The following is a 17,507-nucleotide window of genomic DNA, read 5'->3' on the forward strand; positions in this document are numbered from 1 at the left end:
TCTCATGAAGGTTCATAGTGAAATGAACCTGTCGCAGGCGCTAATGCCTATTGATTTCGCCGTCTGTGTATCGTAATAACTAGTAAAAAAGCAGCGTTTTCCGTCTCTCAAAATTCACCAAAGACTCCATTACCCCTCCCCCAAGAAATCCATGCCCTTGGCGCCGCCTCTAAATGGCCACAAAAAAGCTCTTCTCCCCCTCCTTCGGCAGCACCCTCGCCCTTCTCATGATCGGGTCCTCGCAGCTTAGCCGAATCCTCTCGGGTGTCGCCGGGCTCTCGAGCCTGAGTAAGCCGTCGCCCACCCGGTCCTCCCCGACAGTCGCCTCGACCCCGTACTGCCTCCTCGCCGACTTGAGCGCGTCGCGGATCGCAAAGAAGACGGCGCTGCCCATGAACAGCGGCGGCTCCCCCACACCCCTGGACCGCTGGATCGTCCGCAGGTCCTTCCACTCCACGTCCTTGAGCAGCGACACGTTGAACTCCTGCGGTATGTCGCGGAACCCGGGGATCTTGTACGCTCCCGGCCCGCGCGTGAACAGGTTACCCGCCATCGGCCCGTTACGCAACCACAGAGACTCCTCCATCGTGAACAGTCCGAGACCTTGTACGAACGCGCCCTGGATCTGCCCGTAGTCGATGGCGGGGTTGATCGATTGGCCCACGTCCATCTTGATGTCTGCTCGGATGCACGTCCATGTGCCGGTGAGGGTGTCGATCTCGACCTCGGCCGCCGTCACACCCTGCGTGAAGTAGAAGAACATCTTGCCGCGGTTCTCGCCCCAGGTGTACCCGATCTCGGGAGTCTTGTAAAACCCTTGCGCCGAGAGGTTTACTCTGTCAAAGTAGGCTGCATGTGCCAAGTCCTTCATCGTCGCCTCAGGGCCGAGCTTCTCGCGGTACGGCGCCAGCCGCTCGTTGAGCTGCGCACATGCGTTGTAGATGGCGTACCCATTGAGATCTGACGATGCAGATGCTGCCGTCGAGGACGCGTTCGCCACTGTATTGGTGGCTGTCTCCGAGATGAAGACGTTGTCCAATGGGACCTGAAGAGCTTGTGCCGCAATCTGCGTCATCTTGGTGTGCAAGCCCTGGCCCATTTCAGTGCCACCGTGAGCCACCAAAACCGAACCGTCGTGATAGATGTGAACAAGAGCACCGGCTTGGTTCAGGAATAGGGCTGTAAACGAAATACCGAACTTCGTCGGGATGATTGCCAGCCCTCGCTTGCGCCACTTGTTGTCGTCGTTGAACTTTTGGATCAGGTTTCTTCGCTCCTCATACTTGGCCTCCTTTTGCACCTGCTCATACATCAACGGCACATGCCAATCTGTCAACGGTTGGTTGAAGTGCGTCGGCTCCAGTGGCTTGTAGAAGTTGATCTCGCGGAATCTCTCAACTGGGATGCCGAGGCGATCCGCAACTTCCTCCATGTACGTCTCTGCGATGAACATGCCCTGGGGGCCTCCGAAGCCTCTGAAGGCGGTGTTCGACATAGTGTTGGTCTTGCACAGCCGCCCGCGGATGAATACATTGGGAATCTTGTAGCATCCGTCTGAGTGTGACATGGCACGCTCGCAGACAGCCGCACTCAGGTCGAACGTCCAGCCTGCGTTGTTGAAGACGTCGAGCTCGAGGGCTTGGATCTTGCCGTCCTTGTTGACGCCCACCTTCCACCGACCCAGGAACGGATGACGCTGGCCAGAAGTGACCATGTCTTCCTCTCGGGTCAGCATGTATCGACACGGGCGTTTGGTCTTCTTCGCCGCGAGCGCCAATGGGGCACTGAGCTGGATCGATCTTGTTTCTTTGCCGCCAAAACCGCCGCCTAACCGCTTGACGCGCACGACAATCTTGTTTGCTTTCACTCCAGTCATGCGAGCTACAAATACTTGTCTAGAAGGAGTTAGCAAACATGTCAATACGGCCAATTGAATGAAACCTACGTCTCGTTGGCGTTTTGTGTACTGGCGAACACCTCCATCTCTCCATCCTCAGGCTTGGGGACAACTAATGACGCCTGGGTCTCGAGGTAAAAGTGCTCTTGACCGCCCATCCGAGCTGTGCCGGTGAAGATGTGATCGCAATTCTTGAAACCCTCCTCGACGTCGCCGTTCTTGATCTCGCGGTAGTAGTTGTGGAAACTGTCCTTCTCGATAGCGTCCTCGATTGACAGAATGGAAGGCAGCTCCTCGTATTCGACCTTTACAGCTCGTGCAGCCTCGGCGGCCCTCGTTGCTGAAGTGGCCAGGATCATAGCAATGGGCTGACCGGCAGTAAAAACCTCGCCCTCGGCGAAGAAGGCTTCGTCAAAGTGCGGTGCACCCCAGCGGTTCTGCTCAGGGCTGTCAACATCGTTGACGTCAACGTAATCCACTACCCCCGGCATGTCGAGAGCAGGCGAGTAGTCAATCGACTTGATTTTCGCATGTGCCTTGCTGGAAAGAACGAAACATCCGTGCAACTCGTTCTTCAGTGCGGGTATATCGTCGATGTACTGCGCCTCGCCGGTGACCTGCTTCAATGCCGCAACGTGGCTCTTGGATTTGCCGACTGTCTCCTGCTCGTAAGCAACGGCTGCATCCATGTCTTCCTGGCCGCCGGAGATGCCTCGCTCGATTTCTTCGACAGCCTCCTTGTCGACATGCTGTGTTTCGCCATTCATCGTGCCAATAATGTCGTGGTAAAAACGGTAGAAGAAGCTGAGCGCTAGAGCCTTTCTGTATGATGCCATGCCTCCAGGAACGCTGAATTGCAGATCGAAGTCGGTACCGAGGGCGTTCATCGCTCCCTCAAGAGTCTCCAGCTCAGCAATGGGCTTTCCAACCAGGTACTCCATGGTCTTCTTCGCAGCCACTGTCATAGCAGCCATACCGCCGTAGATGAGATTGCTTTCAGACACGATGCCGTCGTCATCCACTTTAATTCTCAAAGCTCCGGTGACAATCGCGATATCGTCATCTTTCCTCTTGGCCTGCTTGTAGGCTCTGAAGAATTCGCCCTTAGGGGCCGTCACCGGTATCCTGATGGAGGCAATGATGGCATCCTGAGAAAGCGCTGTGCGACGGTAGCCCGTGAAGAACTGTGACATGGGTATTTCTGTCTCCTTGCTCTGGGACTTTGCCACCAAAACGGCATTGGCTGCCCATAGAACAGGATTCAAATCGGAGATTGGTGACGCCGTTACCAGGTTGCCAGCTGGTGTACCGACGTTTCGGATCTGCCTTCCAGCAAAGTATTTCAACTGTTTGTAGATAGCCTCGAAGACTTGACCGCGGGCATCGCCGTAGTGCCGCGTGGCCTCCTGGCTGATGTGTTCGAGGTCAGTGAGAATCACATTTCCTCCGATTTCCAAGTGGTCGTCCTTGAACTCGTACTGTCGCAGTTCCGCGATATCGCCAACGAAAACAGAAACTGGGTATTGCTGGGCCTTGAACTTGATTTCAATCTGAGTCTCGGTGCTGCCTCCAATGATCTTGGCCGAGGGATATACACTCTTGATGTCAAGTAGCTGCTCGAGAGTGACGGGTCTGAACCACCTCTTGCGCTTGTTTCCAAACGCAAGCGGTCTGAGTTCGTGCTTCTTGAGCATCGGTGGAAAGATGAGCTCGGTGTCGGGGTTGTACTCGATGAAACCGGGTGGCGTAAACCTCTTGATAGGTTGATCATCCAGTGCCTTCTTGTCCATGCAGCAGCCGCCGGCTTTCTTCTCGCCATTGCCGTTCTCCATGCAACAGCCCGAGCCGCCATTCGTCCTCGCTTTTCCACATCCCCTCTCAACGCTGAACGTCTGGGCGGCCTCGAGAATGGGCTTATATCCGGTACACCTGCACAGGTTTCCGTCGAATGCTTCCTCGATATCCTCTTCTGACGGCGCCTGGTTGTTGCGCAGCAGGGCGTACAAGCTCATGACGATGCCGGGCGTGCAGAAACCGCACTGGCTTCCGTTGGACTTGGCCACTCGCTCCTGGGCGGGGTGAGGGGCCTTTGTGTTTCCGATGCCCTCGATGGTGATGACATGCTTGCCGTCGACGCTGGCGAGGGGAGCCAAGCAGGCATTGACGCTCGCGTGGTAGATTTGTTTCGTTGTCGGGTTGAACTGGGAGATGACGACTGTACAGGCACCGCAACCGCCTTCGCCACATCCCCTGGGCGATGTCAGCATGTGATCGGCGGCGGAAGAGAGAATGGGAGGCTTACAGCTTGGTTCCGGTGAGGCCAATGCCTCGCAAGTACTCCAGCAAGGTAACTTCGGGATCGATCTCGTCGAGGACGACTCGTGTGCCGTTCAGGAAGAAGCGAATTGTATCGTCGAAGTCGGTGGTCAATGTGTTCAACGGCCCGGCATTCCGCTCGGGAGAGATGGCGATTGGCGCCATAATCTGCGGCCTCGCGTGAACAGCAGTGGTGATAGGAACAAGACACAAGCCGCGACGATGCTTCCGTCTTTCACCTGGAGATTTGAGCGAAAGAGAGAAGAGCGGAAGGGGCGAGGTCGTGTGCCCAGATCGCGGTCGAGACTGGGACCCCGCAGCTTTAAGGCGAAGCGGCGAAGGCGAGACGAGACCAGTTACGGTAAGGTACCGCTGTGAACTCAGCGGTTAGGGGACGTGAAGTAGGGGTAGCTCCCCCCTGGACCCCGTCTGTGTGTTGCCGTATGTTACCTGTCATGTGGACGGCCCCATCAACACACTACATTCCAGGAATTCCCATTTGTCGCAGCAATGTTTGCATGTTCCTACAATGAGCGTCATTCCGTAAGACAAGGAACAAAACAAATATGGTGCCTGTGAAGCGCTGCGAATCAAAATGGCCATGTTTAGGCTTATCAGAGGTCCGTTTTTGGTGGGGTGCATTATCGGGCTTCCTTATCGGCCCCTCCCCCTCGGTCAGTTCCTCTTTTTCTTCCAATGGCGGCTCTATCCAGTCTCCACCGTCGGATTTCGTGGAGAGCCGCCCGCTGATGGGTCAAAAGGCAGGTGCATCCGGCGGCCTGTGCCTCCCCTGCAGCGCCATGCGCCGGCTCGCAGCGGCCCCTCTGTCGGCCGGCTCCGTTTTCGATCGTCGGAATCTTCCACTCGATGGACCTACCTATCACAGCAGTAGAGAGTGCCCTGGCTGACGGAGCCTGAGGTGATGAGCAGGCAGTATGATCTTCCGATCCGGGCTGAATGCCCATGGACCTAACCTAATTAGGCCCCGTCCTCCTGGTCCTTTGGCTGGTCATCTCCATCTGCGGATCCCCCGGATTCGCGACAGGTGAGGAATGCTTCACCGAGACTAGACCTCGGTCAGAACTCAGCGGTCATCTTGACTGAGAATTACGGGAAACCAAGTGCCATGCATATATCGGCTAACAACATCAGCTTCAACAGCTGTGACAGCTGCCCTCCATCATCTGGACTGGCCCCACCAACAATAAAGCCAAACTTGCCCGAAGCAGCTCCGCGCCGCCCATTCTTTGTCCCATTTCAACTGCCGCCAAACCTTATGTAGCCGTCTAATACATAGCTTCATCTTGCCGATGGCACTTCCGGAACGTCACAGGCCGATTGACGACGCCGACTGGGCAGAACCCCTCATTCTCCGCAAGAGCGTGGCAGCAACGTGGGGTTCGTTTGCGTCTTGGGGCAATGCCGTCGAGACTAATCATAAATCCGACAACGGAAGCTCTGGAAAGAGGATGATATAACAGGATTCCCCCGGTGGTATGGCACGCCTGTCTTTCTTGCGATATCGTAGAAATTTGTGACATATACCGAGATTCAGGATGCAGTTCTTCAACATCATAGACGGCAAGCGCCGAAGCAGCGAAAGACACCATCAATGTACCGATCCACGCACGGAAGAGCCGCTGTGGAATGCCCCGATCGCCACGACTAAGGACCTCGATGAGGCCGTGGCCGCAGCTAAGAGGGTTCTCAAGACATGGTCCCAGACGTCGAACGCGCAGCGCTCCGAATGTCTGCGCAAGATTGTTGAGATATACACGGCTCACAAACAAGAGCTTATGGAGATTGTGATGAAAGAGACCGGTAAATCGGTGAGATGCTCTCCATCACTTTTCTCAACGCCGTCTTGCCCAGCTAACCGTCTTCAAGAGCTTGATGGCAGAGATAGAAATCGGCAATACCTGCGAACAGACCTTATACTACGGTATGTGATCTATGTCATACAGTGTCCAGTGCTCTAACACCTCCAAGCGAAGAATAACCTAGAAGACGAAGTCACTTTCGAAGACGACAAACTCAAGATCGTGGCAACACACGCCCCGCTAGGCATCGTGGGCGCCATCTGCCCCTGGAACTTCCCCCTGATCCTCAGCAACATCAAAGTCGTCTCCTCCCTCATCACCGGCAACTGCGTCATCGTCAAGCCCTCGCCCTTCACTCCTTACTCCGTCCTCAAGTCCATCGAGCTCTGTATCGAAGTCTTCCCTCCCGGCGTCATCCAAGTCCTCAACGGCGGCGTCGACCTTGGCGTCGCCATGACGCTGCACCCGGACATAGCCAAGATCAGCTTTACGGGCACTATCGCCACGGGGAAGAGCGTGATGACCAACTGCGCCAAGACGCTCAAGAGGCTGACCCTCGAGCTGGCGGGTAACGACGCTGCCATAGTCACCGAAGACGTGGATATTAGGAACGTGGCAGGCCTTGTGGCAACCGGTAGCTTCTTCAACGCTGGTCAGATGTGCGTCGCTACGAAGCGGGTGTATGTCCACGATTCGATATATGACCAGTTCCTCAAGGCTTTTACGGCTGAAGCGCAGAAAGCTTTCACTGTCAACGAGAATGCGGCGGCGCCCAGCTTATTCGGACCCGTTTCGAATAAGATGCAGTACGATATCGTCAGGGAGATCGTGGAAGACTGTAAGAAGAACGGATACAACGTCGTCGCCGTAGACAGGCCGGTTGGTTCGAAGGGTTTCTGGGTTCCGCCGACCATCGTCTCGAAGCCTCCCGAGGATTCGATGCTCGTCAGAGAAGAACAATTCGGTGAGCACAAACCCCCTTTACGCCCTTGCAGTGGCTAACAAGGTCCCACCCAGGCCCGATTATTCCGATCCTCTCTTGGTCAGACGAGGACGACGTGGTACGAAGGGCCAACCTCAGCAATGCCGGACTAGGTGCTTCAGTCTATTGCAGGGATGTCACCCGAGCTGAGAAGATTGCGAGAACTTTGGAAGCCGGCACTGTTTGGATCAACATGCCTGAGCAACCACACCCAGGCGGTTTCTTCTCGGGGCAGAAGCATAGCGGTCACGGCGGTGAGATGGGTAAACAGGGTCTACTGTCGTACTGTTACACACAAAGCCTACAATTCTCAAAGGCAGGGGGTAGCAAGCTGTAGGCTATTTAGATTCGAAAGCGTCACGCTATTAGTCCCGTCGAAATCGGCTCAAGCGAAAGTTTCATACGCCTTCCTAGGCAGCCTTACCCCTCTCCTCAATCTCAATAAACTGCTTCGCGGCGTCCTTGAACGTATCCTCGTCCTTCCTGTACTCCAACCCCAGAATCCTCTTCGCCAGCCCCGAGTCCAACCCGAAAGTACCCTCCGGGAGCGCGACCTTCTCCGGATCTCCCTTGGGTATCCTGCCCTGCAGCTGGGGCAACGCCTCTCTGAAGAGGTTCGCGATCCGCTGATTCGTAATCCCGCCAGGGCTGACAATGAACCGATTACCTCCAGCAGCCGGCTTCGTCGCCGCCAGCAAATGCGCGCGCGCAGCGTCCCTCACGTCGATGTACAAGTGGAGACTATCAGGCGGGACAGGCGACTCGGAGGTCAGCTCGGGGTTGAGGAAGCCGTAATACAGCATGAAGTTACTCTGCCCGAGCTCCTGCGGCGACTTCAGGTACGAGGCGTCGTAGACGGGGCCGTAGACCATGGGCGGGTTTATCGTGACGATGTCGAACGGCGGCTGCTTCTCGACCAGGAACTCCCACGCCGCCTTCTCCGCGAACATCTTGCTGGCGACGTACGGGATGACCGGGTTCTCCGTCGTCTCGGCCTCGTGCCGCGAGACCTTGAACCAGTCCTTCTCGGTGTAGATCTTGGGCGGGTCCGTGACGGGCGGCGCGGCGACGTCGACGACGGCGGCCGTGGAGCTCGTGATGACCACCCTTTTCACACCCTTGCCCTTGCGCACGATGCCGTTGAGGATCTCGGTGGTGCCCTTGACGGCGGGGTCGATGAAGTCGCGGTTCGACTTCCCGGCGCGGAAGTTGAAGGGCGAGGCCGTGTGCAGGACGACGTCAAAGGGCGGGTCGGACACGAGGACGCTGTCGAAAGCGCCGACGGTCGTGATGTCGGGGACGAGGGCGAAGTCGAGCTGGGCGGGCACGTAGGAGGCGAAGGTGGTGCGGAGCTGGTCGACTGAGGACTGGGATCGGACGACGGCGCGGACGGAGTGGCCTGCCTCCAGGAACTGGGCGAGGATGTGTTGGGCGATGAAGCCGTTTGCGCCGGTCAAGAGGACACGATGAGGCATTTTGGCGTTCGTTTCTTTGGTTATTGAGTGTTATTGAAGCTATGATGCAACTTGCCAAAGCTGGGCGGTTGAAGAGGGCTGAGAAGCCGAGCTGTCTTATACCCCTCCAAGGAGCATTGACATCGGACGCAGCTCCTGCACGCAACAGAGTTCCGTGGTTTCGGTTTCATGACTCGTCGTCTGAGAATCTCCCCCGAATGCTCTGATTGGGCTTTCAGCAGCTTGTTATCCAGATTCCGGGTTTGCTTACCGATTGTTACGATTGTATATATTAAAGTTCGTGGAAAAGCATGGGGGTTGCAGCTTCTGGGAAAAGAGGCTAGGCAGATTGAGGCCGAGGCCAAGACTTCGTCATCAGTTAAGCTTCGAAGACAGAGCTCCCGGTAGCTGGGAGCTCGGTCCCCGAGGGTCGCGGAGCTCGACGTCAGAGAACAAAGTCCACAACACGTACAAGTATGATTACCAACGATAGATACGTGCCGGTGGCATGACAGGGGTTCTTGCTAGATGATGATAGCTCTACCCGATGGCATGTTAGGTAAAAGGAAACGGAGCATAGGTGTGCGTCTACTCGATAAGTAAGTAAGTAGCGTTAAACAGGACCTCAAATCCTCTGCCGCCACTGATTAGTAAAGTCAACGGCCCGGGTCTCAAAAGCTTCCGGTCCTGAAAGCCCGGCATTCCAGGACGACCCCACACCCCCGCGCCGAGCCGACCACGGAGATTGACAGCCAATCCCGGGCCCGGAACCTTAAGCCCTGACCCACTAGAGGCCCGATTTTCGGCCGGACCCGCAGCAAAATCGCACCAAGCGTAAAATACCTAAACAAAATTGCAAAATATTGACCAGCCTGGGGGTTGAACCCAGAATCTCCTGATTGCACGATTAAATCGTAGTCAGACGCCTTGCCATTGGGCCAACCGGCCAGTTGATTGCACTTTGACCATGGGATTGATACTCCCATACACATAGATCGCCGCCGCTATTGCTTTGCATTCAATTTCTAGTACAGTAGCAGAATGCATTTGCTAATCCAAGCTGTTCGCTAAAGGTCAGAAGTTAAAGTCATGGATGGTGTTGATTAATCTCAAATGCCTAATTAAGGGCTGTCGATAGACGTGCTGGCCTTCGTGCTGTATTAGAGATGCTAGCATGCAGAAATCTGAGTTAAGAAGTTCCAATCAAGATCGTCAATGTCAAATATATCAAATTTTGTCTTTTGCGAACTCTGTAAGGTGGTGCGGAAGGTGCATGTCTGCCCAATAGTTTGTCGCTGATCATCTAGCCATGACTATTCCGTGTCCGCATTCGATCATCGGTGATACCTGATAAGCATGCTCCAGGCGCGTAAGCCAGGCTTTTGCAGCGTCCTTGACACAGCTGTGGTGACACATGCAGAAAGTATTGGCTATGAGGCCTGTATGATTGAAACAGTGTCAGCTGCAGTCATCTGCAGCCTGATGAATTGAAATAGGAAAGGGTTGGTATATTGTAACCCGGCCGTAGCTCTTGGAGCCTGCTTCAGAGCCAACAAGAGCAGCGTTGCATAAGTACCTGAGTAGTCGCTGCTTCGATTCACTGGGATGTTTACAGTATGATGCTCCCTCACAGTCATCGGCGTCGGCAACCCTCATACCCACAGACGTGGACATGGATTGGGACACCCCCCAACTCTGTCCGTCTTCGGAACCTCATGGCCCAGAAACAATCAACGACCCAGTGGAACATTACTGGAGTTGCATCAAAATCTCCGATCGCCCGAAATTCTTTGACAAGAAATTGAATTGCGAATTCTGGGACCACCAACGCACCACCTTGGCAAATAAATTGGTACAGCGGAAGTCTACACAGCTCAGCTGGGATGAAGACCTGGAGGAACAGCTTGACAAAGTCGTCCTATCTCTTGCCACATCAATTGACAATAGGTACCGACGGGTAAGCAACCTGCGCAACGTCTTATCAGCGGTCGACTGCTCGCCGTATTTGAGAGAAAGGGCACGTGAATTGGGACCTAGCTGTTCTCAGGAATGCAAGTCTGTCGAATATGTTACCAATAGCCGCCGGCGCTGGATGTCGCAAATCGAATTTCGAAGGGGAGTCGCAATCATACGCAGTCGGAATGTAAGCCGCGAATCGTTTGATTCCGACGTTGCAGAGGGACGGACCCCGGACTCTTGTGTGGACCCTGGACATCTGGCTGCTCGAAGAATCATCAACCGGTTCGCTCAGTTCGGAACGGAAGTCAATCCATCGGAAGAAAGAGATGCAAACCATGTTGAGGCAAACACGAATGCTTATGTCATTCAATGGGAAGTCCTGAGCAATGAGAACGTTGCCGTTCCCATCAGTACATCGGCAGATCGCAACGAAGATCGTGCTTCAGATACACCGAATGACGTCTCAACAAAGGCGCCCGAACCGCCGAAAGCCGATGTGAATCGAGAGAGATACGGCTCATCCCCTGAGAAGTATATGTCACCTGTGGACGGGGTTCATCCGGCGCTCAAAGGCCATTTTCCCAACCAAACAATTTCACTTTCCCATCTATTGAGCCCCGGACCGTTTCCCAGTGTGCTGTCTCGGCAACAGAGGGAAGGACATATGATGCAATACATTCACATCCCTTACAACAACATGGAAGTAAGTTGCTATGAGTCTGCAAAGTGATCTTGTGTTCGCTGACAATGCTCAATAGTGGGTTGAGGTAAGAAATAGTGTAGTCAGCATTGCTACTTGGGTTCTAAAGACTTATCTAGGCGGCAATTGCGCGATATTTCGACGAGGAAACAACATGCTCTGGCGATGCTCACGAGAAGTATTCGTTCCCGACACAAAGCTCAATGGTCCTACGCTACCAGGATTGGAAGGGTCAGCAATACGGAGGTGATCGTGCTTTGGCACATGCTCGACAAATGCGGCCTCTATGCAAAAGAACGTCTTCAAGTAAGTCACCTTGCCTCACTTTGAAAAAATACTAGTCTAACCCAGAAACGTATCAGAGATATGGGACACAGAAGATAACCCAAATCATATCGTAGTTTTCGTGGGTCTATTGATGCCATCTTGAGCCATACTTTGATGGTTACATGCTCATGTGTAAGCTAACTAAACTGAAGATGCCCTTTCTTCATTGGGAAGAGGATAGAAAGCGTGCTCAAATTTCGAAAGCAATGGAAGATCAATCAAGGATTCAACGCCAGAAACAGAAGAATTTCGAACACGAAGCTAGACAAAGGAGACTCAACGAACGCAAAGTCGTGGCCTCAACTCATGGACCAAATCTGCCAGAATTCAACTTAGTCACCCGTACAGACAGCGATACGCACCGGGCAGTACAACACGGAACGTATTGGAAAGCACCAGGTTTTGGGTATATACGGATGAGACAGCCTACTAAGACACCGAAACGAACCTTTACCGAACTTGCTGGGGGACTAGTGAGCATTGGGGAAACCATCGAAGAAGAGTTTGAACAAAGCCCTTGGACACTAAAGAAGTTGAAATCCGACACGCATGGACGAATTCAGGCAGAAGGCCTTTTAGGCCAGTTTCTTCTTGATGCCGCGAGGCTTTACGAGGCGATGTCAATGCATCGTGAGAAACAAATCCTAGAGAGGTATCTTCACCACGAGCCGCCCTTGCACCCTCGTCGTACGCTCGATCAGTCTGCAGATTGGACTATGCAGTCACATCAGAGTCGCGAGAAAGATCAGGTTGTTTATCGTTCGACTGAGATTGACAAAAGAAACATCCATAGTCTTCGAACCCGAAAGACGCCACGCACGAAGCAGGATCGCCAAGCTATTGACAATGGGGATCCTGAGAAGCACATCCAGGAACCTGCATACTCGCCATTTCAATATGCATGGGACGATCATTCCAGTAGAACGAAAGCTATAGGATGCGAACACTGCAGAACTGAAATCCGAAAGGTGCCCAAGGTCATCATGGTTGATCAACTGTGGATGTGGATTCTTGACAAGAACACCATTCTTACCAGCTTCCCCCAAAGATACGGAGAAGATAGGCAGAACGCCTCTGGGGTGCACAAGTCCATACGAAGAAGACTGGAACAAGCAAAAAGCAATCAAATCCGGTCTGTTTTTGACTTGGCTCTGGTCATTCTCGACGAATGCGCGAACGATGTATTCAACCAAGAAGCAGCCCAGGTATTTTACACTGAAATGGAACAAGTATGCCTGGCGATCATCTCTGACGATTACACTGCAGGATCCAAAGCCACCAATTATAGACATTTTCTCGCGGTCTATCGGCGACTTGGTACTTGCGCAACTCGTCAACTAATAGATGGGTATAAATTGACTAAGAATGTTTACAGGCACATAGACAGAAGTTATCGCGGGATGGATTGAGAGAGCTGACTGCCTCGGCTTCACTTCTGCACAAGTCCACGCCTCAAAAGGCAAGACGAATTGTACAGCAGCTCACCAGAGTCAACTTCGAGGGGTTGTTCCTGGACGACATCACCAAAATTGTCGATGAGCTCAACATAATGATCAACAACAGCAGGCAGCATAGAGATATCATCGGAAAGTTTATACAGCACGCTGAAAACATCTTGAACCCTGAAGGGCTCTTGAAAGACGAGAAATCAAGAGCCTTCGATACCGCCGATTCCATTGCTAGCCCGTCGGAAAATGGAAAGTTCTCAACGTCGAGCACGGAAACAAGACTGGCGATAGACCAGTTTTTTTGGTTTCAGAGGCAGGCTGGTGACCTGCTCATCCGTGTTGACAACAGAATCACGGAGTTGTTAGGCTTACTCAACCGAGCCGAAAAAACGTCCAAAGCTGTAAGTTGTGTTATCGGGAGTCTTTACTCAAGCCAAGTCCTAATCGCAATAATTTAAATCCAGATCAACGAGCTACACACTCTTATCCTGCAACAAGCAAGTGTTCTTCAAGCCTGGCAGGCAGGCGAAGAAGTTGGCGAATCTTTGCAGCACGGTAGATCCATCATGGTCTTCACCATAGTCACAATCATCTTTGTAGGATTATCTGCATTGCGGGTATCATGTATGCACAGCTCACATATTTCAGCTCCCACTATCCTTCATGTCTAGCGTATTCGGCATGAACAATTCCAACATAGGCGACAACCAGATGTCTTTCCGCGAACAAGCTAACTACATGTGTAAGGAAGCTTCTGCACACTGAAATCCCCTATCTGTTAACTAACAACAATTCGCAGTCCCGATATCTGCTGGCGTCATTCTGATCTCAATAATTTTCGCGTTTTGGCGGTTCCCCCGGACTATCTTCTGGTCCGCGTACAAAGTCACCGAAACCTGGCTGCTGGTAAACACAGGCCTTTATGGCTTGTGGCTCTACCTGGTGGAGAAGTCCCAATTCTTCAAAATCGATGTTCTTCTCAATAAGTTGGAACAGAATATCGAGGAAATGAAGGAGGAAGTAAGGAAAAGACGCATGAAAAAGAGGATGGGGTAAGCGAGCGTAAGACAGACTGAAATAGGAAGGGTAGGAGGCCGATAGAGGCAAACCAAGCAAAGTTGAATACTAGGCGAACGAGATGGGCTAAAAGCTGCATAGAAATGAAGGATATATTCTTAGAACGAAGATTCACAAAATGGAGTATGTACACAATTTGGAGTTGACAATGCCACTCGGCTTGCTCGTGATATGCGTTCGTGGGTGTCCCAGAAGCAAGAATATGTATCCCCTTTTTGCTTCGAATTAGCTCAGTCTTTTCTCTGTTGAATAGATACCTTGTCTTATGTTGTTTCAGGTGTTCGACCTACAAAGTGAAAGCCCCCTCTGCACTTCGTACTGCCTTGAATTATTTAGCATTCGATGCACATGCGGGTTATGATAGATACCTTTTGCTCGTGTTGCGGAGCTATTTACTTTCATGTTTAGTGTCTAAGTGATAGGCTTTCCCAAGAAGGAGAAGTTTCTCATTCTGGAGATTCCGACGCGAGAAGGCAGCAGGCCTGGTCTATTTATTCAGCTGCGGTTCATGCGCCGTTGAAAGCCTGGAACTGAATCATGCAACATAATGGCAGATGATCGCCCATCAAGCCTATGTTTAGTACCACAGTGGGTACATACTGGAGCCGATAATCAACTCCAATCAACCGACACTATTTCGATCTTAACTTTAATTGCATCCCGGGGAATAAGAGTATCATACTCAAAAACGACACCTCGATTCGTCAACCAAGGGACGTGTATCATCAGCCGTATTTCAGATATTTAAGACGTCTAAGCTCTGCCAGAGGAAGCAATTCATCATAAGGTTATCCCTCTCACTCATCACAACATTCTCATTGATCTCAGTCTCACTCTTTCCATCAAGCATTCGTTATATCACTCAACACCCGCTTTCGCTTTGAACTCAATCAGTAGTCCAGTAAGCCATCTCTCTTGTTTTATACCAGGTCTATATAGACTAACATAAGTTGATGTGCAGTCATGGCTCGCTTCGCTGTCCTTGCTGTCGCTCTCTACGCCGCCCTCGCGCAAGCCGCTCCGGCCCAAACGAACTGCTCAGTTCAGATTCAAGACTCCGCCGGGGGAGGTACGGCCGCCGCATGCTCGGAAGCCAACGTTAGTGCGGGTGTGACACTTGTCAACGGCCCGCACGTCCAGTACACTCTGAGTCCGACATGCGAGCTCACCATCACGAACGGACCGTTCGACTCCGTTACGGCCACGGCATCGGTCAAGAACGGCGCTTGTTAGATTCCATCGACGCCGTCGCAATAGCCAGCGAACTGGCATGAAGAAATCATGAGGTGCATGGAAGTTTGAATCTGGTTTCGCAGGGTTCTGTTGTGTTAGCTTCATCTGTTTCACTCATGTTGTTTGGATGAGAGAGGCAAGATATTGGATGGTATATTTGTGAATAGGCTACGGTGGTAAGACTTCAGATGATTGTTCATAAGTCTCCTTGTTGTCCAGGTATGAAATATGTTAGCTTCAGTCTTGATTACATATGTTCAGACCAATCTCACTTCTGTCTCGTCCACATCGTCAAACCAAGAGAGCGTATCTAAGATGAACCAACCAGTACGCCTCCATTGGCTGCCATGTTTGATTAACATCAGACCCTCATTCTCGACCACCAACAAGCACCAGACCTCCTCACAAGCTTCCTCAGGGATATCAAACACACCCACTGCAAAAACGCTTTCCTTCAAATTCTCTTCTTCCAGATCGGTGCCTGCAGGACCAAGTAGAACACCCCATTTCCTCATGGAAATCCATGTGCTAGGTCTCTTTCTTTTCCAAGTGTAGCTTTCTGCGTCTTTGCTCCTGACCGCTGCTTTAGCGACTCTTCCAAGTATGCTCAGTTCGCATGACGGCATATGAAGCGTAGTCACATCACAGTTTCCGTCCGCAGTCCACCTACTCCCGAGCCCCGGACGTATTTTGACGAAACCCGCTTTCTTTAAGATTGGGGATCTGTTGCTCAAGAACGCCGAATCATTGTTCACACCCCCTTCAACAGACGCCCATGACCACGAGGGCGCGCGATGAACAGGCTCTGGTGCCAAAGCCGTCGACTGAGGACGCACGACAGTGCCCCACAGGTTACGTGGGTGGACTTGATACCTGGGTTTCCACAAGAGGCCCCTGACAATATCTACCTCCCACAAGCCAGCCAAATATCGAGATTGAAGCACGTTTTGGGCAAGTTTGGCTATCGATGCGATGGCGGCGAACACGTCGTAAGGATTAGACAGTTTGCGCAGCGAATAGCCCCGAAGATGTTCGTACCACAAGTCCAGTGTCTTGTTCTTCTTTGTTTCTTCATCTTCCGTCGTGGAAGTGAAGTCAGGAACCAGAAACGTTGAAGCGGTACCCCGGAATACACTTTTGGTACTTTCAAAGGCTGTCCATACTCGGCATCGATAGATGAGCTGCTGCTCCCCAAATATTATCGAACGAGTTGAGAGCTCTTGTTCCTGAAAACACCATCCACGAGTAGTGATTGCCCCGTAGGCGGTTGAGGGTTCGAGCCTGACATATAAAACGTCCTTGCTGGCAGGAGAAAGTGGTAATGGTACCGCTTGGGCATCTTGTCCTTCAGTGGGTGATATGAAGCCGAGGCGAGCATCAGATGATCGTGCAGCAGCGATGGTGAAATATGCGTTCCCGTAGACATGGTGCATGCGCTGAGACTCGTGTTCCCAGTCTTCAGCATCACCCTGGATGATGCAGAGCGCGTCAATCCAGATATAACCAACGCCAAGGGCACGAGCAAAATCGATCGCTTCTTGGTGTGTTTTGGTTAGTGTCCGTTCATCTATGCCTGATAGCATATCGTCGTAATTGCTGATCGTCAGCCGGACTGTGTCCGTCGCAGGCCCCCAACAGTACGAAAGCGCCACATATGGCTCTTGAAGACCGTTAGTCAACTGAAGTCGGGTGCCTTGCGTTCCGCTTAGAGCAATAACCCGAGTTGGCATTTCCGAAGATCTTTTGATGTTGCAAATTCTATGATTCTGACGGCACTCATGAAGCCGTGATTTTGCAATCTTGATATGGGCGTGGGGATCAGGATCCAGACTGCTGCATCTGGCAGGATAAATAGCGGCTGTCGCCGACCCAACGAGTCTTTCCCAATCAGAATCTGTCGTCCAACTTGAATGTGAGGGACAGGAAGAACACGACACTTACGCAAAACACGACATCATTGTGTTGTTCAAGGGAGCCGCGACTCCATTCGCTCCTGGAAGCCATGGCGGACCAGGGATTCCGCAGTTTAATATAATTGAAGTGTAAATGCGATCATCGAAGGACGAGCCGCCAGGGTAGAGCTGCCCACGAAGCCAGATTTCGGGATAGAATGGCTCTCCATCTCGAAGGGACTTCTTGTAAAGGGAGGGTATTTCATCATTCAGCAGGGGAATGACATCTGAAGAAGGACAACCTCGCAAGATTGCATCGCACGCAAGGACACAAAATGAACATCCTGCACCGGCACTGTCTCTCAGAGATCTGAGATTGGGATGGAACAGGACATCCTGATC

The 17,507-nt window shown here is 52.3% G+C and overlaps 4 protein-coding genes across 4 annotated transcripts; 2 read left to right on the forward strand and 2 right to left on the reverse strand.

Annotated features, from left to right (window-relative positions):
• Positions 1-169: 169 nt before the first annotated feature.
• Positions 170-4,378, reverse strand: CkaCkLH20_11350 (xanthine dehydrogenase; the record flags this gene model as incomplete). Its single annotated transcript, XM_038894064.1, has 3 exons — positions 170-1,895; positions 1,946-4,147; positions 4,200-4,378. 3 exons carry the CDS (start codon positions 4,376-4,378, stop codon positions 170-172), a joined length of 4,107 nt encoding a protein of 1,368 aa, XP_038740642.1.
• Positions 4,379-5,769: 1,391 nt separating this feature from the next.
• Positions 5,770-7,352, forward strand: CkaCkLH20_11351 (aldehyde dehydrogenase; the record flags this gene model as incomplete). Its single annotated transcript, XM_038894065.1, has 4 exons — positions 5,770-6,042; positions 6,101-6,155; positions 6,203-6,997; positions 7,051-7,352. 4 exons carry the CDS (start codon positions 5,770-5,772, stop codon positions 7,350-7,352), a joined length of 1,425 nt encoding a protein of 474 aa, XP_038740643.1.
• A 73-nt stretch (positions 7,353-7,425) lies between these two features.
• On the reverse strand, positions 7,426-8,490 carry CkaCkLH20_11352 (nad dependent epimerase; the record flags this gene model as incomplete). Its single annotated transcript, XM_038894066.1, has 1 exon — positions 7,426-8,490. The coding sequence occupies one exon, from the start codon at positions 8,488-8,490 to the stop codon at positions 7,426-7,428; it is 1,065 nt and encodes a 354-aa protein (XP_038740644.1).
• A 2,602-nt stretch (positions 8,491-11,092) lies between these two features.
• Positions 11,093-15,213, forward strand: CkaCkLH20_11353 (uncharacterized protein; the record flags this gene model as incomplete). The annotated part of the gene is made up of 10 exons (XM_038894067.1): positions 11,093-11,131; positions 11,187-11,195; positions 12,424-12,660; positions 12,722-12,772; positions 12,831-13,304; positions 13,368-13,499; positions 13,552-13,645; positions 13,703-13,923; positions 14,878-14,881; positions 14,942-15,213. The coding sequence occupies 10 exons, from the start codon at positions 11,093-11,095 to the stop codon at positions 15,211-15,213; spliced, it is 1,533 nt and encodes a 510-aa protein (XP_038740645.1).
• Positions 15,214-17,507: the final 2,294 nt, after the last annotated feature.

The sequence above is a fragment of the Colletotrichum karsti genome (assembly GCF_011947395.1).
Source record: "Colletotrichum karsti strain CkLH20 chromosome Unknown Scaffold47, whole genome shotgun sequence".
NCBI classification, from domain to species: Eukaryota; Fungi; Ascomycota; class Sordariomycetes; order Glomerellales; family Glomerellaceae; genus Colletotrichum; species Colletotrichum karsti.